Source organism: Rhinatrema bivittatum, chromosome 8, assembly GCF_901001135.1.
Source record: "Rhinatrema bivittatum chromosome 8, aRhiBiv1.1, whole genome shotgun sequence".
NCBI lineage: Eukaryota > Metazoa > Chordata > Amphibia > Gymnophiona > Rhinatrematidae > Rhinatrema > Rhinatrema bivittatum.
This window is the reverse complement of record NC_042622.1, coordinates 88,597,735-88,623,109: the sequence shown is the minus strand read 5'-3', so window position 1 is coordinate 88,623,109 and position 25,375 is coordinate 88,597,735. Positions and strand designations below refer to the sequence as shown.

The following is a 25,375-nucleotide window of genomic DNA, read 5'->3' as shown; positions in this document are numbered from 1 at the left end:
TACTCCCTGGAGGAAAGGAGGAGCAGGGGTGATATGATTCAGACTTTCAGATACTTGAAAAACTTTAATGATCCAAAGACAACGACAAACCTTTTCCGTTGGAAACAAAAATCAGCAGAACCAGAGGTCACAAGCTGAGGCTCCAGGGAGGAAGACTAAGAACCAATGTCAGGAAGTATTTCTTCACGGAAAGAGTGGTGGATGCCTGGAATGCCCTTCCGGAGGAAGTGGTGAAGTCTAAAACTGTGAACGACTTCAAAGGGGCGTGGGATAAACACTGTGGATCCATCAAGTCTAGAGGGCGTGAATAAAGTGGAGGCAGCAAAACACTGCACGGAGCGGCAGTAGCCACAGAGGCATTCACGGAGCGGGATGCCAGTGGCCAGTAGTTAGTGTTCCACCTTCACGGAGCGGAAGGATGGAGGGCTGCTATCTCCAAAAAAATAAATAAATTAAAAAACAAACAAAAAAATAAAAACAGGGGTAGGTAAGAGTATGGGGCAAGGGTGTGGCCTGCTTGTTACAGCGGTTGCTACCCCTAATTGAGCTGGATGTCACTTGGATGCAGATACGGTGCTGCTCTCTAAATTGGTGGTGGGGTGGAGGGGAATTAGGGCTGGAGGGTACTGGAAGCCAATAGTAACAGGTGGGAGAGAGAAAAAGGGAAAAATAAATGGATAAAATGCGTAGCTTGCTGGGCAGACTAGATGGGCCGTTTGGTCTTCTTCTGCCGTCATTTCTGTGTTTCTATGTTTTATTTGTGGCTTTCTGAGGGCTAAGACCACACTGAACACGTTACAATAGGCCTAATATATTTTTTATATTTTATGAATTGATTTTTTTTTAACTTTATTGCAGGGTTTTCTGTTTGGCACCACAATATAATGTTGCAATTTTTTTTTAACCTCACTGTGTTTTTAATGTTGTTTTTAATGTAAAATCTATTATTAATGCATGATCTTTAATTGGGGGGGTGGGGTGTATCCAAGGCTGTACGGTTCACCTAGGTTGCAAATTTGCAAAGCAAATTTCTTCCACTATGGGGCCCAGTAGGACACAGCTCTTGTCCTCCATCCCTGCTGGAGTCCAGCAAGAAATGGTAATTCTCTTTCTCTTCTTGGACAGTGAGAACTGATTCTATCTTCCCCAGCTGGGCCCAAACGTGACAGAAGAAAAAAGCTTGGTGGCCCCATAGGGGACAGAGAATACAGCTTGTACAAAAATTATATAATTTCTGTTGAGAGAGAGCACTCTTATATTTCCCTTCTGTCATTCTTAACAATAAAAATAATACTGAGGCATTTTTTTTTTTTTTTTTTAGTTCGGCTGTGGATTATAGTGAGCAGTGTGTTATACACGTGAACACTATCCATCCGGTTTGTCATGAGGGGAAAAAGGTTGAGAACTACTACTCTACAGGATTATTGGTTCAGTGCATGCATCTAGCTATGCATCCACGTTGTGCATCCAGTTTTTGGAGGCCTCATAGTCTGTGCATCCAAGTTAAGTGGCGCTTTAAGTGGCCATCCGCTTACTTGTGCACACAAGTTGAGCGTTGCTGGGCGGTAACATTTTTTACAGTGCCTATCCTAGGGATGCCTAGGTGTTGGATGCCTATAATGTTTGAATGCCTAGAACATTTTGGACATCCTAAAAAGAAAAAAGCTAGATGCATGCCTCCGGCCGCCGATCAGCGCGCTGCCAGTCTAATGGCACCTGTATCTAAGAAACGTAAGTGTCTTTCTCTTTGCACTGCCTGTCATATTCGGGCATCTCAACCAGGAGTGCCCGCAGACTTGTGCCAGTGCTGTTTGGAGGCTCAGGGAGAATTATCTTCCTCTGGTTTCACTAAGCCTGGTCATTCCCAGCTGGTTGTAGGTCTGAGTAAAGACATTTCAGGTTCTTCAGCAGGGCAAGACAGCTCAGTGAGTACGTCTCTGGTACCTTCTGGTCTGTATATTTCTGCATTTTCATGGGTAGAATTTATCTAGGGTTTGCAATCCTTTCTTCAAGCGCAGTCCTCAGCCCCGTCCAATGCTCCCAGGGCAGAAATGCAGGTGCAAACCTTGCCTGGACCTACTGTTAAGCGCCAGATTACTCCTAGAGTGGCAGCAGGACTGCCCGATAGAGATCTAGATGGCACAGATGATGATGTCGATTCTGACTCTCTTGAGGATGGTGAAAATCCTCCAGGATTAGAACTGTATAGGACTATGCTACGGTTCTTCCATAGAGATGAACTGCCGGCCCTGATTTCCCAGACCTTGAATATGTTGGGAGTACCTGGGCCAGATTCTATGTCTGAGCCAAAGAAAAAAATCCCAGTTTGGTTTCTCTGCATATAGCCTCTTGTTTTTTTCCCTGTGATGGAGGCCATTCAAGAATTGATTGATCTTGAATGGGGTGCCTGAGAGACTAATTTCACAGGAGGTCAGGTTTTGGAAGGCCTGTATCCTCTGGATCCAGTGGTGAGGGAACATTTACATTTTCTGAAGGTGGATGAACTTCTATGTGTAGTCTCCAAGTGGATGACTATCCCTGCAGAGGGAGAAGTGGCCTTGAAAGATATACACGAGAGAAGGATTGAAACTATCCTTAAGCAGGCATTTGAAGCAGTGGCAATGACTTTGCAAAAAGCTTCTTGTAGGTCCCTGGTGGCTCGTTCTTGTTTACTTCTCTCAAGAGGTTGATGACTCCAGGGTGAATTCCAGGGCAGTTATGGAGCCAGCAGCGCCTTCTTATCAGATGCAGGCTGCGATTTGGTCTGCACCTCAGCCAGAAGAGTGGCTTTGGTAATAGCGGACACGCGTCAGTTATGGCTGAGGAACTGGACGGCCGATGCAATCTCTAAGACTAACCTCATGAAATTACTCTTTAAAGCAGTGGTTCCCAACTCCTTCCTGGGGACCCCCCAGCCGTACGGATTTTCAGGATATCCACAACGAATATGCATATGAGAGAATTTGCATGTTATGGAGGCAGTGCATGTAAATTCTCTCATGCATATTCGTTGTGGATATCCTGAAAAACTGACTGGCTGGGACGTCCCTAGGACAGGGTTGGAACCACTGCTTTAAAGGCTCGCTTTTGCTTTGGAGCGAGTTAGAGAAACTGGCCAGTAAGTGGGGCAAATCACTAGTTCCTCGATTATTGGAAGATGAGATGCAGACACCACGCTCCTTTAGCATGAGGTTGTGCTAGGGGATCCAAGCGTTTTCGATCCTATAGGGGAGCAACTTTTCAGAAGACTCGGCCTTTTGGTAGGTCTCAGTCCTTTCATCCCAGACAGCCCAGAAGGGGGTGCAGGTTCAGGAAGTGGATCCTCCAGAGCCTCTCAATGAAGATTTGCCGACCCACCCTTGAGAACAGGAGATAGGGGGATGCCTCTCTTCTATCAGAGGTGGGTTGAGATCACATCGGATCAATGGGTCCTGGAGGTGATACAAGAAGGATATGTATTGGAGTTTCGCAGTATTCCTTGGGATGTGTTCATGGTCTCTCCTTGCCATTCCCTGCAGAAGAAGCAGGCAGTGGAGGATACATTGGCAAGGCTCCTCAGTCTGAGGGCTGTGATTCTTGTGCCCATGGCTCAGAAAATACGGGGCGATATTCAATTTATTTCATTGTGCCCAAGAAAGAAGGATCCTTTCGTCCCATCCTGGATCTCAAAGGTGTCAACCGCCATCTGCAGGTGACACATTTTCGCATAGAGACCATGCGCTTGGTGAAAATGGCAGTACAGACAGGGGAATTTCTGACCTCTTTGGATCTGTTCAAAGTGTATTTTCACATTCCCATTCGACTAGAGCATCAACACTTTCTGCGGTTTGCAGCTCTGGGATGCCATTATCAGTTTCAGGCACTGCCTTTTGGTCTGGCCACTGCTCCCAGGTAGTGGTAGTTGCAGCAAAATTGAGAAAGAATGGGATCCTAGTATACCCGTATTTGGACGAATGGCTGATTCAAGCCAAGTTACTGGAAGAGAGCCTCCTGGTGACCTGCAAGTTGATCTACCTGTTGCAGGAGCTCGACTGGGTGGTGAACCTAGCCAAGAGCAGTTTTCAGCTTGCTCAGTCATTAGAATACCTTGGGATTTGCTTAGACACGAAGCAGAGCAATGTTTTCTTGCTGGAAGCTCATATTCAGAAGTTGATGGCACAGCTATGTCTACTGATGAACACTTTGTACCCAACTGTATGGTCCTACCTGCAGATATTTGGTTTAATGGCAGCAACCCTGGAAGTGATACCGTGGGCAAGAGCGCATATGCGTCCTCTTCAGCGCTCCCTGTTGTCTCGGTGGAATCCGCAGTCTTTGGACTATTTGGTTCGGCTCCACCTGCCGATGGAGGTCTCCTCCCAACTGCAGTGGTGGCTACAGCCCGATCATCTAAGGAAGACAATTTCCCTAGCACTATCAAACTGGCTAATACTGATGACAGATGCATGCCTCCATGGTTGGGGAGCAAACTGTCAGGAGCTGATAGCACAAAGGCGCTGGGATGCAGAAGAGTCTCTCTGGAACATCAATCTTTTGGAAGCCAGGGCAGTCCAGCTGGCATGTTTGCAGTTTGGAGACAGGCTGCAGGATCAAGCAGTCCGGATAATGTTGGACAACACAACGACTGAGGCAGGGAGGAACCAAGAGCCAACAAGTATCACAGGAGATAGATCAACTTATGGAATGGGCCGAACTACATCTCCAGATGATCTCAGCTTCGCATATAGCAGGAAAAGACACTGTAAGAGCAGATTTTCTCAGCAAGGAAAGTCTGGACCCAGGAGAATGGGCACTATCAAACGAGGCATTTCAGCTGGTTCTGGATCGCTGGGGTCTCCTGTTTCTAGAACTGCTAGCAACTTTTCACAATGCGAAAGTTCCGTGATTTTTCAGTTGATCTGAAATTGTTGGGGATTGATGCATTGGTGCAGGAGTGGCCGGAAGACAAGTTGCTGTACGCCTTTCCTCCATGGCCCATGTTGGGCAGATTAGTCTGAAGGATTGGTTGCTCCAGTTGGCCCAAGAGGCCGTGTTATGTGGATCTGCGGTGGCTCCTGGCAGAAGCGCCCCTTCGGCTTCTGATGCACAGGGATCTGTTGCGGCAGGGTTCTATTCTTCATGAAGATCCAACTCAATTTTGTCTTACAGTATGGCCCTTGAAAAGGCTCACTTGCTGAATCATGGATACTCTGTGGCAGTGATTTCCACCTTGCTAAGAGCTAGAAAGTTCTCTACTTCCTTGGCCTATGTGCAGGTTTGGGGTGTGTTTGAGGCCTGGTGTGAGGATCGAGGTACTCTTCTTTGTTCAATCAAGATCCTGCTCATTTTAGAATTTTTGCAGGATGGCTTAAAAAAGGCTTGGCACTTAATTCTTTAAAGGTTCAAGTAGCGGCTCTTGCCTGTTTGAGGTCAGGTGAATGGCAGATCCTTGTTGGCTCATACTGATGTGGCCCGTTTCCTGAAAGGAGTGAAACATCTTCGTCCTCCTTTGAGGTTTCCGGTGTCCTTATGGAGTCTTAATTTGGTATTGGATTTCTTAGCGGGCCCTGTGTTTAGACTGATGCGTATCCTGACCTTGTGGTTACGGACCTTGAAAATGGTGTTTCTTGTGCAATTTGTTCCGTGCCTAGGGTTTCCAAACTGCAAGATTTGTTTTAGCCTGAGCCATTCCTCCAGGTGACTCCAGGGGTGATACAGCTGTGTACTGTTCCTTCTTTTCTACTGAAGGTGGTTATTTACTTTCACTTGAATCAGTCCATCTCCCTGCCATCTCTGGACAGAGAAAAAGATGTAGAGGATTGGATGTCAAGAGACATATTGTCTGGTATCTGGAGGTTACTAGCCTTTACGGAAGACGTATCGCTTATTTGCCCTTCACGGCAGTACTAGGCAGGGAAAGCCAGCCTCGTGGGCTACCATAGCTTGCTAGATTAAGGAGGTAGTCACGGCTGCATACGTTGATGCTAGGAAGCCATTATCTAGTCAAGTCAGGGTTCATTCCACTAGGACTCAGGCAGTGTCATGGGTGGAAGTGAAATTGTTGTCGAGCTACAACGTGGTCTTCGTTACACACTTTTTTGCCTGGAAGTGCAAGCCCAGGAGGACGCAGCCTTTGCATGTGCGGTTTTGACTGGACCATGGGTAGCCTCTCACCCTATTCGGGAGTAGCTTGGGTACATCCCACTTGTTCTGGATTCATCTGACTGGATGCTAAGAAATGAGAAATTACTATTTATCTGATAATTTCCTTTTCTTTAGGACAGTCAGATGAATACAGCTGCCAAATGGTTGTATTATGGTTGTCTTACAGGGATTACTAATAAGTGTTCATCCAGTCCCTAGACTAGTGTTAATACGTTATGGTCTGAGTTCATGTTGCCTGTTGGCTGAGTATTGAAATGGTTATCTGTTTAATTAAGTTCTGCTAGTCTGTCCACAGTTGCCTTTGAAGAGAATACTAGCAGGCTAATGTCAATTCAGGGATATATATACTTCGGGAGTGCTTACTCACTCCCGAAGTAACCCCGCCCCTTACACTACGATGCACACGATCTAGACCTATTGGCCCTTGTATATATGTGTATATAAGTTACTCCATATTGTAAAAGCTCACCACTGTTGCTGTTTGCACCCTCTGTATTTTCTCCCTCTGCAACTGTTGTTTTTGTCCCCTCCCCATACCCCCTGTTCTTTGTAATTTTCCACCCTTTTAGTTACAATGTAAACCGGTATGATGTTTGCACACTAATATCGGTATATAAAAGCCATAAATAAATAAATGTCAGTTTGCTCCATTTCCATCTGCTGGTAGAGGTGCATTACCTACTTGATATGGATTCTTCTGACTGCCCTAAAGAAAAGGAAATTATCAGGTAAATTTTAATTTCTCATTAAGCTCTGCAATTCATTGTTAGAGGATGTGGTTAAGGAAGTTAAGTGTAACTGGGTTTTAAAAAGTTTTGGATAAGTTCGTGGATGAGAAGTCCATAAACTGTTATTAAAAATTAGGGAACAGCCACTGCTTGTTGCTGACAATAGTAGCATGGGATCTATTTAATGGCTAGGTACTTGCCAGGTACCTACCCTCAGGGGAGGGTAGGATGGGGGTTGGGAAGTTTCCCCTCAGTCTGCTCTTTAATTGGAGCGGACTAGGAGAGAACTGGGGAAGGCCCTGATGTGTTGCTGTGCGATTTTGCAAAATTAGAACCCTCCCCCTTGTGTGCACCAAACTGGCATTTTATAACATGCGCGCCAGCGCACACATGTAAAATCTCGCATCCATGTGTGTGTGCGCGCCAGGTAGCATGCGCACATGGTCATGCGCGCGTACTTTTTGAAAATCTACCCCTTAGAAAATAGCCACTGCTATTACTAGCATCAGTAGCATAGGATAGAGTAAGTTTTTGGGTACTTGCTAGGTTCTTATAGCCTGGATTGGCCACTGTTGGACACAGGATGCTGGGCTTGATGGACCCTTGGTCTGACCCAGTATGGCATGCTCTTATGTTCTTATGACTTGGATTAGCCACTGTTGGAAACAGGATACTGGGCCTGATGGATCCTTGGTTTGACCCAATATGGCATATCTTATGTAAGAGGAAGAAACAAAACCATGATATGTTAGCATAAACTGCAAATAATTCAGTTTTCTCCATAATTAATATGACTTCTAAAGTTATACCAATATCTTTAACTTTTGTTTGAACAAGTATTAAGACATATATTTTGTTCACAATGTACGTTTTGCATTATAAATATTTACGTTACTAATTATGACCCAAGCTGTTTAGTTTTTATGTTGGCTGCAAATAGTTATATTAACTGTTTATTGATCTAGGGTAACTATGCTTCACTATCCCTGGTCACATAATTTGAGCCAGTTTGGTGCTTAATTATAACGTTAAATGCATGACTATATAGCTTTGAATTTATAATTTTTGTGTTTTTTTTTTAAAGAAAATGAAAAAAATTTATTATATTGCTATATTTGTATTTTCTGGAAGAATTCCAGTCCAGGAACTGTTTAGATGCGTTTATTTGCTGTAAAGCACTTTATAGTTGAAAAATAAAGTGAATAGCTGTTTGCACAATTACTTTTAGCCTCCATCGTCTATGTATTTGATGTAAAATATATTATCCACTAATTGTAGCTGATAGTTTTGAAGTGCGTGTGTGTAAAATGTACTTTTTTTCCCAGACGTTTAGCCTTCAGCTTGTAGTTGGAAGAAACCTAACAGTGACACGAAATCAGCCAGGCCATGTCCTCGCGTTCGCACACATCGCTCCGTGATGTCATACCCTGGTGTCGGTAGTCGGTGGCTGATGACGTTAGAGAGTCCTTAGTAACAGCGGTTGCTAGGTGACAGCAGCAAGTGCTCGGCTCTTATTTTGAGCCTTAGCCTAGCATGGACGCCACGAACAGGCCCCTGCGCATCCCTCCCGAGATGGGGGTGTATGCCGAGAAAGAAAAGGTCTTCGAGCTCATCCAGGTGAGCCCAGCTACATTACTGTCTTCCTTCCTTCGCAGCCATTTTCCCGCTCCTCCACCCTCTTATCGGACAGAACCAAAGGGGACGGGTAAATGGTCGGAAGAAGGGAAGGGAGGAGGGAGATGGGACGTACATGTGGAGTGCAGGGAGAGAAGAGAGGAAGGGCACACAGGAGAACCAATAGAGTGCTGCCAGGCGATGCCTTTACTCAGGTTGGCCATTGCCAAGCATGGAACATAGTTTTAAGAAACTCTTGTTTGCTAGTATCATTTATGTCTTTTGTTCATCATTCTTGTGGATAGAACTGGTTGTACACGGAATATCAAATGTCAATAAATAAAATGTATAATCACATTTTTAATAGTTGAATATCTTTATTATACAAGTATCTCTATTAGGAGTTTTGCAAGCCATTTAGTAGTATTTAATTTTTGTCATAAAATGAAGATATATCGTTTGTGAATTATTTTCCATTGGATAATGTATTTTCATTCTGTTCACATTTATTGGCAGAAAATGATGGAAAGACTTCTACTAGACAGACCAGAAGACCCTATTCAGTACTTGATTGATCATTTAAAGAATAACAATGATGAAGGTAAGGAGATGTCATGACTGTCATTTTATAAACACCTTTTATGAGCCAGAAAGTCAATTATAAAGCAGATGGTGGTGATGTTTTGTTAATCAAATTGTCTGCCATGCTGAGCATAGGTGCCGCTCTGTGGGTTTTGTGTTGAGTTAAGCACCCCCAATCATTTGAAAAGTTGGCTCCTATGATGCCAATGATACCTTGTGTGTGTGTGTGTGTGTGTGTGTGTGATCTCCTGCATTGCACCCTGCAAGAGCACTGAATTCTATTGTAAATGGGCAGCACATCTAAAAATAAATATAAAAAACTGTGAGAATTCAGTCATAACATGATATAGAAAAAGTGCATGTACTATAAGTTGATGAATGAGATTTGTATCAAATAATGTTTGGAGTCAGTTTCAGGATTACTAAAATGCTGGTTTTAACTCTTCTGCTGTGTAGTATATTTGAACTTATGTTTATATTGTTGCAATGTATTTGTATTTATAATTTGTATTAGGTATATTGATGTTTGCACTCTGCTTTGGTGTTAATGAGAGAGACCAATGTCACTCCTAATAAAACAAACTCAGTAACACTTTTTGTGTTCACTGAATGTGTTATGTTCTTTTCATGTAGTGTCATTGGGTAACATTGGGTTAACAAATGTAATGAAGACCTCATGCGGACATATTAGTATATGTAAAGTAGTAATAAAATAACACTTAAGGAAAGAGGTTTTTTTTTAGTGTGGTCATAATAAAAAGGTTCACAATACGTTTAAAAATTATAGTATAAATGCATACAATTTAAATGTATTTGAACAGAAAAAGAAAGGAAGCCTAGGAATAAGATCCAAAGAGTCAAGAATTAAGCAATCTGATATTTTCTAGGGATAGAGCTAATACAGTTACTTTATTTACTAAATTTAAAATATTAATTTAACAGGTTTTTTTTTAATACCCGAGATTTGGGGGTACTGGAAAGCTGGAATAATGTTTGTTTATTTGTTTTTATATACCGATATTCTCCCAAGGGTATCACATTGGTTTACATAATGACTAGTGAGATGGTGTGATTACAAGTCACGCTATCTTTACATTGAGATGTTGCAAAACTAAAGCGAAGTATAGTATTGTAGAGGATAGAATTATAACATTGTAAAAACAAAACAGCTTATTTTCATGCAGTATAATAGCTAACGTTTGATTTGACTATTAAGTGTTCTCATTGTAGGATATGTGTGGGGTTGGAGATCTGTTTGGTAGTGATCGTTGGGGATGACATGGAGTTTACTATTGGCTGGGTAGGCATTTTGGAATAGCCATGTTTTTAGTGATTTCTTAAATATCTGTGAGATTTGCTTGTAGTTTGTTCCATAGTGCGGGTTCTGCTATTGAAATTGCTCGTTCACGTGTTGAGGTGCATTGGGCCTGTTTGTTGGAGGGAATGGAAAGTAATCCGGAGTTGTTGGATTGTAGGTTTCTTTGGGAGGTGTATGGGTGAAGGGTGTCCTTTAGCCAGTCTGTTTTTTCTTTGTTAAGGGTTTGAGAATTAGTAAATGAGCAAAATAATGGATGAGGATATTGGAAACAGCTTGGGTGGATGAATGCCCTATAGCTACTGATATTTGCAAAATTTGTCAGACACTTGCCAGTTTCAGCTCTGACTTTTTTTTTTTTTTTTTCAGCAGGTTGGAAAAACTACTAGGTTTTCATAAATGCATTGCCACGATATGGGAGATTTTAATTGTGGAGAAAGATTAGATTAGATTATGGGAGTTTTATTTGAATTTGTGAAAAACATAAGAATAATAAAATACCAAAATCTTCAAAGATTCTATCCAGTGTAATAGCTGTATAGCCATAGGTGAAAAAAGATTGTGCTCACTATTCACACCCTAATAATTTTTCTAATCACTTTTATTAGAACAACTTAATTTTATTGTTCGTAGAGCTGTTGATTTACTGCTAGATCTGAACCATATTTTGTCTGATTATTTTGTTGTAATCTGAAAAATATTGCCTTTTTTATTTTTGTACATTAACGAGGTTTTCAGTAAACATGGCAAGGGTAGGAAAACATTGCAAAGGAGAGGGACAGTGGACTGCCAGACATGAAATATTCTAGAAATATTTTATTCTAAAGGAATAACAGTGTTCTGGCCATCAATTTTTAATGCTTTCGGTGCTTTCTCTAATGTATCCTGTTGTCTTTAAGCTAGTTAATTCTACTCTTTTGTCAAGTATAAATTTGCCTTCACATTCTATCTGTATTGACTGGCAGCTCCTTCAGTCTTTTTGTTCTTTTTTGATTAGTTTCTGTTATGTTAATGAATTCCCCAATACATTGGCATTGGAGATGAAGGAATTGTGGGTATGCCTACCCATATGGATAATAAAATGTTATAAATTGAATGAGAAATGTGCATCCAGCACTGGGAATGTGCCTACCCTGATTCACGTTATTTGATTTACAAACCATTCCCCTTCAGGTTTATTCAGAACTGCACCACTGAACGGTAATTCTTGTCCTCTGTGGGCTGTCAGAAATAGCAGGTGCCACCATGTTTAAAAGCTTGAATATATCATTGTAAAACTTCTGCCTCTGCAGTAAAAGAACAGTTACTATATCTGCACAGGTAAACATAGTAATATAGTAAATGACACCAGATAAAGACCCAACTGGTCCATATTAGTTTGGAGGGATCAGATGATACCTGTAATTTCTAGGCTATTGTGTAGATGAACTTTATTTATTTTTACTGAATTTGTTTGATTTTTTTTTTTTACTTTGGTCTGTTTGTTGAATTTGTTTCATTTTGTTCATTGGTTTTGTTTTTAAATAATATTTCAATAGCTTTGTTTCATGTTGTATGTGATGTTCTCACCCAGAGCCCTTGTTGGAGGAGCAGTTTTATAAACATGAGTAATAAATAAATTCAGTCCTGCCTAGTAAAATGTTTCGGGTTGTCATTGCCACTCCATGCAGGTTACTTCATGCAGAAACTTTACACCTAAAGTTACTATAGGTTTCCCTGTTTCTTCATTTCCATCCTCTCACCACTAGTGATTCCCATGTAATTTTAAACTCTGTTACTATTTTGGCCTTTACCACTTCTTTTGGGAAGGCATTCCATGCATCTACCATCCTTTTCCTTCTCCCCTCCCTCCCACCAACCCTCTGCTCATCTTCTCTGCCCCTCCAACTGCTTTGCTGCAAGGGGGGACTGGGACTCCTCCTTTGATTTCCCCCCCTTCCCACTGACATCACCGGGGCTGGACCAGACAGCCTAAAAGGCCACGCTCAAGACACGTAGCTGAAGACCAGGCCAGCACAAAAAAGGAAGGAGGGGGTGAGTTGCTGAGCCTTCCTGCTGTCTCGGGCTCCATCCACTCATCCCCTCTGTATCGCCAACTGCCATTGCAGCAAGGAGAGACCAGAACTCCTCCCTCGATCCTGCCCCTCCCCCCACTGACATCAGTGGGGCTGGACTAGTCAGCCTAAGAAGGCATACCAGAGGTAGGGCGGGACCCTTTGTGCGCTTCCTGGGGGCACCTGATTTTTTTTTTTATCTCCCCTGTGGATCTCATCTGTTCCAGCCACCACATGCCACAGTCTGCTTCTCCTACACTCGTGAATATGACCAACACTGCTCAAATTCCTCTCCCTTTCCTTCTATCAGAACAAGACTCAGCAATACCTCTATTCCTCATACTTGCTCTCCTGTTCACTACGATGTGCCCCACCCCATGCTCAGTCATAGCCCTCCTTGTTCCTTCCCTCATAACAGTCATGGGACAAGGTTGTTATGCCCCTCACTGTATACCACACACCCATAATTATACTCTCCCTTAAAGAACCTTCACCTACCCTCCTAGACTAACCTCAAGATTCACACCCCCCCCCCCCCCCGTCCCCTCCTGACCACGCCACTCAATCTGCTACTCTTCAGTACCAGATCAGTCCACAATAAACTGTCCTCACTACATGATCTAAGTATTGACCATGCTGCAAACATCTTGTGCCTAACAGAGAGCTGAGCTCTTGAGACAAATTCTCCATAGTTCCAGCAAATCTGCCATCTAAGCTACAGTTTGCTCACTCCCTTTGCCAAAGCCAGTGGAGTAACAATAATCTTTGACTCCCTGTTGTGGGAGTGCTAGGGAGCGGTCTCGATTCTGGGGAGATTGGTGAGCCCTTGGACCACGGCATGACTGCAGAGGAGCTCCGAGGAAGTGCCGAGGCAGGCAAGATGTGTCCAAGCACGGGCGGACAGGCTGAAGACCAGGGGCCCTGATCTCTGTTGAACCTGAACGCACCGGATGAGACCCAACAACGCAATGCTGGTCTTTGGGGTAGCCCTCTGGCCACTTGATAGCCCTTTTGGACCTGCAGTCTGAGAATGGCAGGCGCGACAGGACAGACAGAGGTTGAGGACAGGTGATGGTACTGGAACAGGAACAAGACGTGGCTACTTGGTGACTTGGACGAGACGTGGATACTTGGAGACTTGGATGAGGCGCCTAAAGAGTGGGCAGGACCGAGGACAGCGACGGCAGCGTCCATGCCACGAAGAGGATCAAATAGGAGCGGCACTAGGCCGCAGAGCGAGGGCCTGGTGATGGCAGCTCCATGCCGCGAAGAGGAGAGGTCGATGGCGGCTCCCTGCCGCGAGAATGGCAGCATCGGCAACGGCCTCCGGGCCATGCTGGGAAGGGACGGAGTTGGCAGCCTCCAGGCTGCCAACAAGGAATGGTGGTGGTGGAGCTCAGGCCGCATAGATGGCAGCTACTTTGGTAGCCTCCAGGCCGCAAAGGAAGGATGTCTGCACTCAGGCCGCATGGAAGATCCAGCAGCGGTGGCTCTGCTCGCCATGCAGGTGACGGCGACGGCCTCTGGGCCGCCAGGAGAGACACCTGGTCGGTGGCAGCCCAGCCACAAAGAGCAGACAGCGCTGGCCTCCAGGCCGTGCTGCAGGTGAGAGGCTGTTTGTGGCTAGGCCTGCAAGCAGCATTGCAACACTCCCTTGACCTCACCTATGCCCCTTCCTGGTGTTGATTCCTTATTCCTCCAGACAAACACCCACTCCAAATGGAGCCTCTATCTACTGTACCACCCACCACCAGTTAAGCAAGAGGCCCTTCAAGACATCCTCATGGCCATGGCAGACATCATCCTGGATCGCCCTAGAACTCTTTCTTAGTGATCTCCATATCCAGATTGACAATCCTCACTCTGCACTTGTGAAGGAATTCCTAGCAGCCTTAGAAGCCCTCAACCTGGCCCAATTAATCAACAGCCCTACATATGAAGCAGACAACACACTCGATCTTGTAATCACACCAAGAAGCTTGCTTTCTGAGCTATGTATTATCTTTATCAGACTTTACCCATCTGCTGGGCTTACCACCATCTAATTTGCTTAGAGATGCTACCGTCTTGCATCACAAAAAAGCCTGATACCACCATTACTAAACTGACCAGACCTTCAGCTAACATGACCCCTTAAATCTTTCTACAAACTCTGAGAATTGGAATCCCAACAGCCCCTCCCATCCTCCCAGTCACAGCTCAAAAGCTTACTCTGTCACCACACTTGTAGACAACTTGAATTTCAAAATGTTCAAAACTATGGACATACTTGCTCCATAAAGACAGACCGTATCGGGAATTCTCCACTGACTCTCTGGTTCTCACCAGAACTGAAAGCACTAAAACTGGAAGAAGAGCAGAACAAAAATGGATGAAATCCAGATCACAGTAGAACAGAGAACTCTAGAAGCCATCAGATATCATACCACAAGACAATTACAGCAGCAAAACAAACTTATTTCTCCAAATTTCATTGCTCAAGATAAAAACTTACCCAGGGGACTCTTTCTTACTGTAAACAAACTCCTAGTTCTGGCTGCTCCACCACCCTCATTTGACACTACTGAAGATTAGTGCAACCAGTTAGCTGCCTTTTTTTTTTTTTTTTTTTTAACCTACAAAATCACCCACATCGGATCAGAATTGGACACTTCCAGCAGGATATGCCCCATCGTAGAAGATAAATCCATTCCATTTCTCTCCCTAATAGTATTCCTCCCCATATCGGAGGAAGAAGTTGATAAACTCCTAGACAGCCTCAAACCCACATCATGCCGAAAAGATACCTGCTGCTTCTGGCTAATTAAACAAGCCAAAGATGGGCTACTTCACCTCCTCCAACCTATTAACACCTCTCTTTAAGGATTTTGAAAGGTGACCTTCAAAGAAAATAGTAGTAAACTCAACTTTAAAGAAATCTAGCATGGATCCAAATGACCTGAGCAATTAGACCAGTCTCCAACCTCCCATTTCTCAGCAAGATTATTACATAAGAACATAAGATACACCATACTAGGTCAGACCAAAGGTTTCCAACAGTGGCTAATCCAAGTCACAAGTACCTGACAAGTACTCAAACATTAAATAGATCCCATGCTACTAATGCTGGCAATAAGCAGTGGCGAGTCCCTATTGATAGCAGTTTATCGACTTCTCCAGGAACTTATCCAAACCTTTTTAAAATCCAGGTACACTAACTGCCATAACCACATCCTCTGGCAACAAATTCCAGAGCTTAATTATGCATTAAGTGAGAGAATTTTCTCTGATTTGTTTTAAATTTGCTACTTGCTAACTTCATGGAGAGCCCCCTAGTCCTTGTATTGTCCGAAAGAGTAAATAAGAACATAAGAAATTGCCATGCTGGGTCAGACCAAGGGTCTATCAAGCCAAGCATCCTGTTTCCAGCAGTGGCCAATCTAAGCTACAAGTACTTGGCAAGTACCCAAACACTAAGTAGATTCCATGCTACAGATGCTAGTAACAGCAATGGCTATTCTCTAAGACAACTTGATTAATAGCAGTTAATGGACTTCTCCTCCATGAACTTATCCAAACCTTTTTTAAACCCAGCTACAGTAACTGCACCAACCACATCCTCTGGCAACAAATTCCAGAGCTTAATTGTACGTTGAGTGAAAGATTTTTCTCCAATTAGTTTTAAATGTGCTACTTGCTAACTTCATGGAGTGCACTCTAGCCCTTCTATTATCCGAAAGAGTGAGTAATCTATTCACATTTACCCTTTCTAGACCTCTCATGATTTTAAAGACCTCTATCATATCCCCCCGTCAGCTGTCTCTTCTCCAAGCTAAACAGCCCTAACCTCTTTAGACTTTCCTCATAGGGGAGCAGTTCCATCCCCTTTATCATTTTGGTCACCCTTCTCAGTACCTTCTCTCTCGCAACTATATCTTTTTTGAGATGCGGTGACCAGAATTGTACACAATACTCAAGGTCCGGTCTCACCATGGAGCGATATAGAGGCATTATGACATTTTTCATTTTATTCACTACTCCCTTCCTAATAGTTCCTAAAATTGTTTGCTTTTTTGACTGCTACAGCACACTGAGCTGACAATTTCAATCTATTATCCACTATGACACCTAGATCTTTTTCCTGGGTGGTAGCTCCTAATATGGAACCTAACATCATGTAACTACAGCATAGATTATTTTTCCTTATATGCTTCACCTTGCACTTGTTCACATTAAATTTCATCTGCCATTTGGATGCCTAATCTTCCAGTCTTGCAAGGTCTTCCTGCAATTTATCACAATCCGCTTGTGATTTAACTACTGATTTAATAACAGATTCTCTTTTATCCATTCAAGTCTTTTCATGATTTTGTAGACCTCTATCATATTCCTCTTCAGCCATCTCTACTCCAAGCTGAACTGCCCTAACCTCTTTAGCCTATCCTCATAGGGGAGCCATTCCATGCCTTCTATCATTTTGGTGACTCTTTTCTGTAGTTTCACCAGTGCAGCTATATCTTTATTGAAATGTGGTGACCAGAATTGCACATAGTATTCAAAATGCAATCTCACTATGGAGCGATACAGAGGCATTATGACATCCTCTGTTATATTTGCCATTCCCTTCCTAAGAATTCCTAATAGTCTATGCTTTTTTGACCGCCATATCACACTGAGCTGACAAAATCAATGCAATATCAACTATAATGCCCAGACTTTTTTCCTGGGTGGTAACTCTAATATGGATCCTAACATCGTGTAACTACAGCATGGATTATTTTTCCCTATATGCATCACCTTGCACTTGTCCACATTAAATTTCATCTGCCATTTGGATGCCCAATTTTCCAGTCTCATAAGGTCTTCCTGCAATTTATCACAATCCACTTGTGATTTATCTACTCCAAATAATTTTGTCATCTGCAAATTTGATCCACCTCAGTTATCATACCCCTTTCCAGATCATTTATAAATATATTAAAAAGCACCGGTCCAAGTACAGATCTCTGAGGCACTCTACTGTGAATACCAGACCATTTAATCCTATTCTCTATTTCCCGTCTTTTAACCAGTTTGCAGTCCACAAAAGGACATAACCTCTTATTCCATGACTTTTTTGTTTTCTTAGAAGCCTCTCGAGGGATTTTGTCAAATGGCTTCTGAAAATTCAAATACACAACATCTACCTGTTTATCTTTATCCACATGTTTATTCACCCCTTCAAAAAAATTTAACAGATTTGTGAAGCAAGACTTCCTTTGGGTAAATCCATGCTTGCTGTGTCCCATTAAAACATGTCTATATGTATGTTATGTGATTTTATTCTTTATAATAATTTCCACGATTTTTCCTGGCACTGAAGTCAGGTTGCTGTGAGCATAAAATTCATAGGCTTTTTGCATCAAAGAAAGTAGTGCTCACAGGGTAATGAAAGCAAATATTTTTGCTCACGAGCCAAACCTTTTGCACAGAGCAACATAATCCTTAGAGGGAACATTGCTGCCTGCCCCTGCCTCAGCTACCAACTGCCTCACACTCAGCTGCCCTCTGTGTTCACAGATTGGCACACATCTAATGACCTAAAAAAAAAAAAAAGTAGAAAGGTGCAGCCTCCCAGATCAGGTGGTGCAGTTTCAGCATTTTCTGCTGTCTCCCTTTGCTTTGGTGCCTGCTTGAGCAAAGTCCTACTCTTCGGCAGTGCTTATGCACAGGTCAATTGCTTTGTTTTGTGGTGTTTCGTTCCCACTTGTCTTGACACCTGACACCTGCCTCCAGAATAAAGTATGTAAAAAGAAAAATGGCGGCAATGCCAGCAAGCCATATTGAGCCTCGATTCCTATACCTGTGTCTCCTTTGCTGCTGCCTGCTTGGCCACTTGTCTCAGCAGCCTGTGGGAGGGGAAGCAGTCAGGCAGGGACTCATGCTATGGGGGGAAAAAAAAACTGACCCTGTTGAGGGTTCAGGATATCAGTGAGGGCCCATGAGGTAGAACTGGACAGCTGCAGCCTGCCACAAAAACTATTTTAAAGCAGTAGCATGCCAGCAGCTCACACACACTATGGAGTTTGACTGGGACAGGGCAGGGCGGCTGCTGGGGTGAGGAGCAGAGCAGATGACCTAGAAGGCATTGAATAAGCAGGCTCCAGGTCCCGTTCCAGTAGCAACACTGCCTGCAGAGATACTCCTACTGGAACATACTGAAGCAGTGGCTCATCCCCCTCCTGAAGAGAGAGAGAGAGAGACTGGTCTTGGGGTGAGTGGGGTAAGACAGTAAATGAAAGACCGGTCATGGGGGGAGTTCATAGTGACTGCTGAGAGAGAGACTGCTTTAGGGGAAGGGGGTGTCAGTGATTCATGAGAGAGACACTGGTTTTTTTTTGGGGGGGGGGGGGGTGTGACGGTGACCAGAGATACTGGTCTGGGGGAGGGTTGATAGTGATGAGAGAGACTGGTCTGGGGGGAGATGAGACAGACTGTCTGGGGAGAGAGATGACAAGGACTGGTGAGAGAAAATGAGTGAGCAGTCATAGCCTTTGGGTAGAATGTGCTGGGTGGTCATCCTGGGCACCTCCAGCATTACCTATCCTGTCATGACCCAAAGAAAGGCCTGATGGGGCTGCAGCAGACCCCATCATGATGTGGCCTGAAGAGACAGGGATGCCCTGAGATTGTGAGTGTGTGCAAGAGAGTGTGAGCTTGTGTGTGCATGGGTGTGTGTGCACAAGACAGTCTGTGTGCGAGAGAGCTTGTGTGCATGTATGAACATGGTGTGGTGTGCTAGAGAGTCTTTGTGCATATGAGAGCATGGTGTGTGTGAGAGCCTGTGTATGTGAGAGGAGGGAGAGAGAGCCTCTGTATGTGAGAGGGCATGTGTATGTTTATGTGGTCCCCCTCCCCCAATCCACACCAATTATAAGGTGACTGGAAATAAAAAGATAATCAGGTATGGAGAGTAGGGAATTTTTTTTTTAATTCTTATTAGATTTAACTGATGAATGTTATTTGATGTCTGTTTTGAAATATTTTATTGTTTTTTGAGAACATTTAAAAAATTTGATGTCCTGTTTATCAGCCATTTTGAAATATTTATTCTATTAGTATAGTTTTACTATTATGATTAATGTTATATTTCTTGATTTTATTATCGTTTTATGAGGAATTATGGTGTTTCTCTTTTTCCATTGTTGCACTGCATACAGGACTGGCTTCATGCAGTTTCAGTTCAGTTTTTGTCTACATATTTCTCTTTGTTTTGTTGTATATTTGGTATCAATCCGTCAGGATTCTACCTGTGATTTCAAAGTGATGTATTCTGTTGGCATGTAGTTTCTGTATAGGGATGCAGCCTGGCTTAATCTTAATAGGAGGTGTATTGGTGTTTTAGAACCTGGTGTAATATTTTAGTGTTGTCTTTTCAAAGGTAGGGGTGTTACTGCTTGAGTGCTGGCATTTATTGCTGTATGTGAGGTTTATCTATTTAAAATATTTCAAGGCCACAAATATATTGTACTAAGCAGATTACAATATAAACATAAAAATCCTTCATAATAGGTTTACTATATTCTCATTATTGTTCAGTTTACTCATGGATTTCTGAGGGCCAAGCCCACATCAAAAGTACTTTACAATAGGTCTAATACCAAATGTCTTTTTTGCAGGGTTTTCTGGTTGGCACCAATGCAGGGCATGTAAAAATAATATACATGTAGCTGTGTTATTTTTGCCTCTGAAGGCTATGAATATATTTTTTCATGTACAATCTGTTATTATAAATGCACAGTTTTTAATTGTGTGTGGTGAGGGTTAGTGTGTAAAGTTTGCCTAGTGCGCATGATATCTTTGCACTAACCTAGAGAGAATGTGCCACACACCGACCCTCCCCCCCCCCCCCAATTAACCCATTTCCCACTTCTCCAGGGGGCAAATGCTGAGGAAATTTGAGAGGCAGGTTGTAGTGTTTCTGGCGATGTAGCAGGGTTGCCAGCTTCCAATAAATATTATCAGTGATACTCTGTCTGCCATTTCTTTGTGAATTCTGACCCTTGCGTCCCTTTTCTGTAGCATTTGAAATCTCCTGAAGGGCCAGACTCCCAAGAGGACCCTCCGCCTCCCATGACATTCTTGCTGATTTGACCTGTTCTGTGCCTTTGAGATACGGTTTCTAGAACTGAACACAATATTTCCCATTGATAGGGCTGAATTAGCCATGCTGTCTCGGGGAAACATCCGTCAGGCGTCACAAGGCAGAGCTTGCCAAAGCTGTTACAGAGTTTAGCTCTGTGCGGCTGCGCGTGTGTACCCACACAGGAAGGCAGATTTTCCTCAGTCTGTACAATAGCAGAAAGAATTAGACACATTCCTACTCCCATAGCAACCTAAAACTTAACTAGGAACTGAACAAAATTGAGATGAAGGCAGCAGCCCAGAAGCAAGAGGGGGGCTTCCCAGTCTTTTGCATCGAGTGTCACATGTATGATTTTTTACCGGCCCGTGAGAAGTTGTACATGGGCATGCGATGCAAAGAGCTCCTGGCTCTCAGAGAACGAGTCCGATCTCTGGAGGCTAGAGTGGCAGATCTGGAGGAGCTGAGGGAGACAGAGAGGTATATAGATGAGACCTTCAGGGACAAAGTAGCCAAGTCCCAACTTCAGACTGGCAGCCCTGGTGCTGCCTTGGAGGAAGAAGATCTCATGATGGGAGAGCATCAACCAGGAGTAGCAGGAAAGGATCCTGTAGCAAGGACCTGCTCTCTAGGTGATGCATTGTCCTTTCGCACCGAGGATATCTCCCCAAGGCCTACTGCCCAGGAGGGAAGGGTTAGGTCGGCCGTCATAGTTGGTGATTCGATTATTAGGAATGTAGATAGCTGGGTGGCAGGTGGGCGTGAGGATCGCCTGGTAACATGCCTACCTGGTGCGAAGGTGGCGGACCTCACGCGTCACCTAGATAGGATTTTAGACAGTGCTGGGGAGGAGCCGGCTGTCGTGGTACATGTGGGCACCAACGACATAGGAAAATGTGGGAGGGAGGTTCTGGAAGCCAAATTTAGGCTCTTAGGTAGAAAGCTTAAATCCAGAACCTCCAGGATAGCATTCTCTGAAATGCTCCCTGTTCCACGCGCAGTTCACCAGAGGCAGGCAGAGCTCCGGAGTCTCAATGCATGGATGAGATGATGGTGCAATGAAGAGGGATTTAGTTTTGTTAGGAACTGGGGAACCTTTTGGGGAAGGGGGAGTCTCTTCCAAAGGGATGGGCTCCACCTTAACCAGGATGGAACCAGACTGCTGGCGCTAACCTTTAAAAAGGAGCGAGAGCAGATTTTAAACTAGAATAAAGGGGAAAGCCGACAGTCGCTCAGCAGCGCATGGTTCGGAGAGAGGTATCTTCAAAGGATGCTAATGATGCATTAGAATTAGGGCATCCCGACAGTGAGGTTCCAATAATAAGAAAAGTAGTCCAAGTGCCTGTAACTAAAAACTCACCTGAGCTAAAAAAATTCTAACTTATCCCTATCAATTAAAAAAAAGCAGAATGAAAATACAAACAAAAAACAAGAAGGATTCATCTGAAGAAAATAGGATAAAACATAAGCATTGTCAAGTTAAGTGTAAAACATTGATAAGACACGTGAAGAGAGAATTTGAAATGAAGTTGGCCATAGAGGCAAAAACTCATAATAAAAACTTTTCAAAATATATCCAAAGCAAGAAACCTGTGAGGGAGTCGGTTGGACCATTAGATGACAGAGGGGTAAAGGGGCTCTTAGGGAAGATAAGGCCATTGCAGAAAGACTAAATGAATTCTTTGCCTCCGTGTTAACTAATGAGGATGTTGGGGAGATACCAGTTCCGGAGATGGTTTTCAGGGGTGATGAGTCAGACAAACTGAACAAAATCACTGTGAACCTCGAAGATGTAATAGGCCAGATTGACAAACTAAAGAGTAGGAAATCACCTAGACCGGATGGTATGCATCCTAGGGTACTGAAGGAACTAAAAAATGAAATTTCTGATCTATTAGTTAAAATTTGTAATTATCATTAAAATCATCCATTGTTCCTGAAGACTGGAGGGTGGCCAATGTAACCCCAATATTTAAAAAAGGCTCCAGGGGCGATCTGGGTAACTATAGACCAGTGAGCCTGACTTCAGTGCCTGGAAAAATAGTGGAAACTATTCTCAAGATCAAAATCGTAGAGCAGAGCTTTCCAAACTTTTCATGTTGGTGACACACTTTTTAGACAAACATAATTTCGAGACACAGTAATTAGTCTACAAGCAAACCGGAGGTTAAAGGTTAAATGAACGAAATGTATTTCGACAATTTATGTATGTTTCCTTAAATATATACATAATAAAATGTTTCACGACACAACATATCTTGTGAAAACCTTTCGTTTATATTAAAAATATATAATATTCCAAGATTAATGTTATTGTTATAATTTGAGTAACAATAATAAAACAAAGTTATTGTGTTATTCAATTTACCTCTTTAATGAGATATATGAGCTTGATGGGATGAACACAGCTTTTGAATATTTGGTGTTGATAAAAAAGTCCAAAGGGTCTTCTGCATAATTTTAAAAAGCTGGCCAGTTTCACACTATATAATTATTTGATAGCCTCATTCAACTAATTCTATATGGCAATGAGAGTGAAATCTGGAATTTATAGGAAAGGACAGAATGTCAATATAAATCCTGCACCTCCAGTTCTGTAACTCTGTGCATCCATTGAAATTCCCCCAAACAATGGAGCTTGGATGTTTCCCTTACAGCTCATCATACTAAAAGATATTTTCAAATGCTGGGGTCACCTCACAGTAACAGCAGCACAAACACCTTCCACTGCCAGGCACATTGTGAACTAAAATAAAACCTTGCAAAAAAGACACTCAAAATCTATACTGCAATCCCATTGTAACATAACAGTAATAACACCAAGGACTCAAACAACAATAACCCTACCTGTGAAAAAGCATGGGTAAATATTACACTGGGTCCTAGAATACCAATACACCACCTATTGAGGAAACAAAACAAACCCGATTGCTATAGATCCCTATGCTAGCAGAATCTCTCATCATGGTCACACACACAGAGCAGAGACAGACCCTCACCAAATACAGAATACAAAATAAAGGAGCACGAATTAGACAAAAACTGAAATGGAAACTCCAAGAAGCCAGACTCTGTGTATTAACAATGGAAAAACAGAACCACCATTCCTCATAAAACAAACAAAATCAAGAAACATAAAGCATCAGTTATAATAGTAAAGCCATACTAATAAAAGAATATTTTAAAACTACTGATAAATAGAATTTCTATTAATTAAAATCATATACATTTTTTACAATTTCCCAGAGGTTATCCTCTCTCACACAGACTCACATGTCCATTCTCTCTCACACATACACTGTCACATACATACACATTCATGCTCTTATACCCACCATAACCTCTCGCTCTCACAGACACTGACACACTCTCAGGCTCTAAGACACTCTCTCCCCCTCCACACACACCCCACACACAAACTCTTACTCCCCTGGATTTTCTCATACACACTCTCTCTGGCTCCCTCACATACACACAAACACACACACCCAGGCAAGCTCCCAGTCATTCTCACACACTAAAACTGACCCCCAGGCAGGCTCCCATTCATTCACACACATACACCCCCAGGCAGGCACCCATTCATACACATGCACACACTAAAGGCAGACCCCCTCTCTTTTGCCAGCAACCTCGGAGCCTCTCTCATTCCTCTGCTGCCACTGATGCCGCATGGCTATTGGGGAGGCGCTGATTGCTGCTATTGGCACTGAAGCCCATTCTGCTGCCTCCTCTGTGCAGGCCCTGTGGGTTTCCAGTTCCTCCATGTTGATCTCGTACATTGTGAGATCCGCATAGAGAAAGTGCTACTCTTGACATTAACAAAGATTACATGTGCCAATCAGTAAAAAGTAATTTCTTTCTTTTTTTTTTTTTTTTACCTTTGCTGTCTGATCTTAGTTTCTAATTGGTTGGTCCCAGGCTTTTTGTTCCACCTCCCCTTTCTTATTTTTTTGCCAATTCATTTCATATTGTCTTTTTTTCTATTTCTTTTCTCTCCATCTATCTTCTTCCCTCAAACATACAGTCAGGTTCTCATTCTCACATGCTTTCTCTCTCTCTCACACACACAGGCTCTCACTCTCACATGCTCTCTCTCTCATACAATCATTCATACACAGTCTCTCTCTTGCACATGCTGTCTGACTCTCACACACCCAGGCTCTCTCTCACTCCCACATGCTGTCTGCTCATGCACAGGCTCTCACTGTCACATGCTGTGTCTCTCTCACACACTCACAGGCTCTCACATGCTGTCTCTGCAAACATTGAGATCCTCACTCCCACACCCAATCTCTCAACACACAGGCACCCAATCTCTCAACTCATCTCATACACGCACACAATCTCTCAATTCAGCTCATACAGGCACCAAATCTCTCAACTCAGCTCAGCTCATACAGGCACCCAATCTCTCAACTCAGCTAATACACGCACCCAATCTCTCAACTCAGCTCATACATGCACTCTACGGGCCCTCAGCCTCTTTCTTACCTCTGGGCCTCCTCTTCACGGGTCGCTGCAGGATCGGCTCTGCAGCGGCCCTGATCTTCTCGGGCCGATCGCAGCGACTCTGATCTTCTCGGGCCGATCCGATCCGCGGTGGGGGCCCTGCTACCGGGCCTCTTCTTGCCCGCTGCAACAACGCGGCTCCTCTTCAGCACGCAGCTGCTTCATCTCCTTCCTGCCCGTGCGGCTCCGGCAACATTTTTCTTCCGGGGCCGCGTGGGCAGGAAGGAGGGCGGAGCACCTGCACGTTTAGATGTGCCCTTTTTCTTCGGCCGTGGTGACGTGAACTCACCACGGCCTTATCGATCTTCCGGCTGTGTGTCTGCGG

The 25,375-nt window shown here is 43.4% G+C and overlaps 1 protein-coding gene across 4 annotated transcripts in view; it reads left to right on the top strand.

The window, feature by feature from the left end:
- Positions 1 to 8,357: 8,357 nt before the first annotated feature.
- AK8 (adenylate kinase 8) overlaps positions 8,358 to 25,375 on the top strand; it is a 285,863-nt gene continuing 268,845 nt past the window's right edge. For all 4 annotated transcript variants that reach the window (XM_029613832.1, XM_029613834.1, XM_029613833.1 and 1 more), the window contains exons 1-2: positions 8,358 to 8,489; positions 9,003 to 9,087. In XM_029613832.1, coding sequence (XP_029469692.1) covers positions 8,406 to 8,489; positions 9,003 to 9,087 — 169 coding nt within the window. In that variant the 5' untranslated portion in view covers positions 8,358 to 8,405. The remainder of the gene's footprint in view (positions 8,490 to 9,002; positions 9,088 to 25,375) is intronic.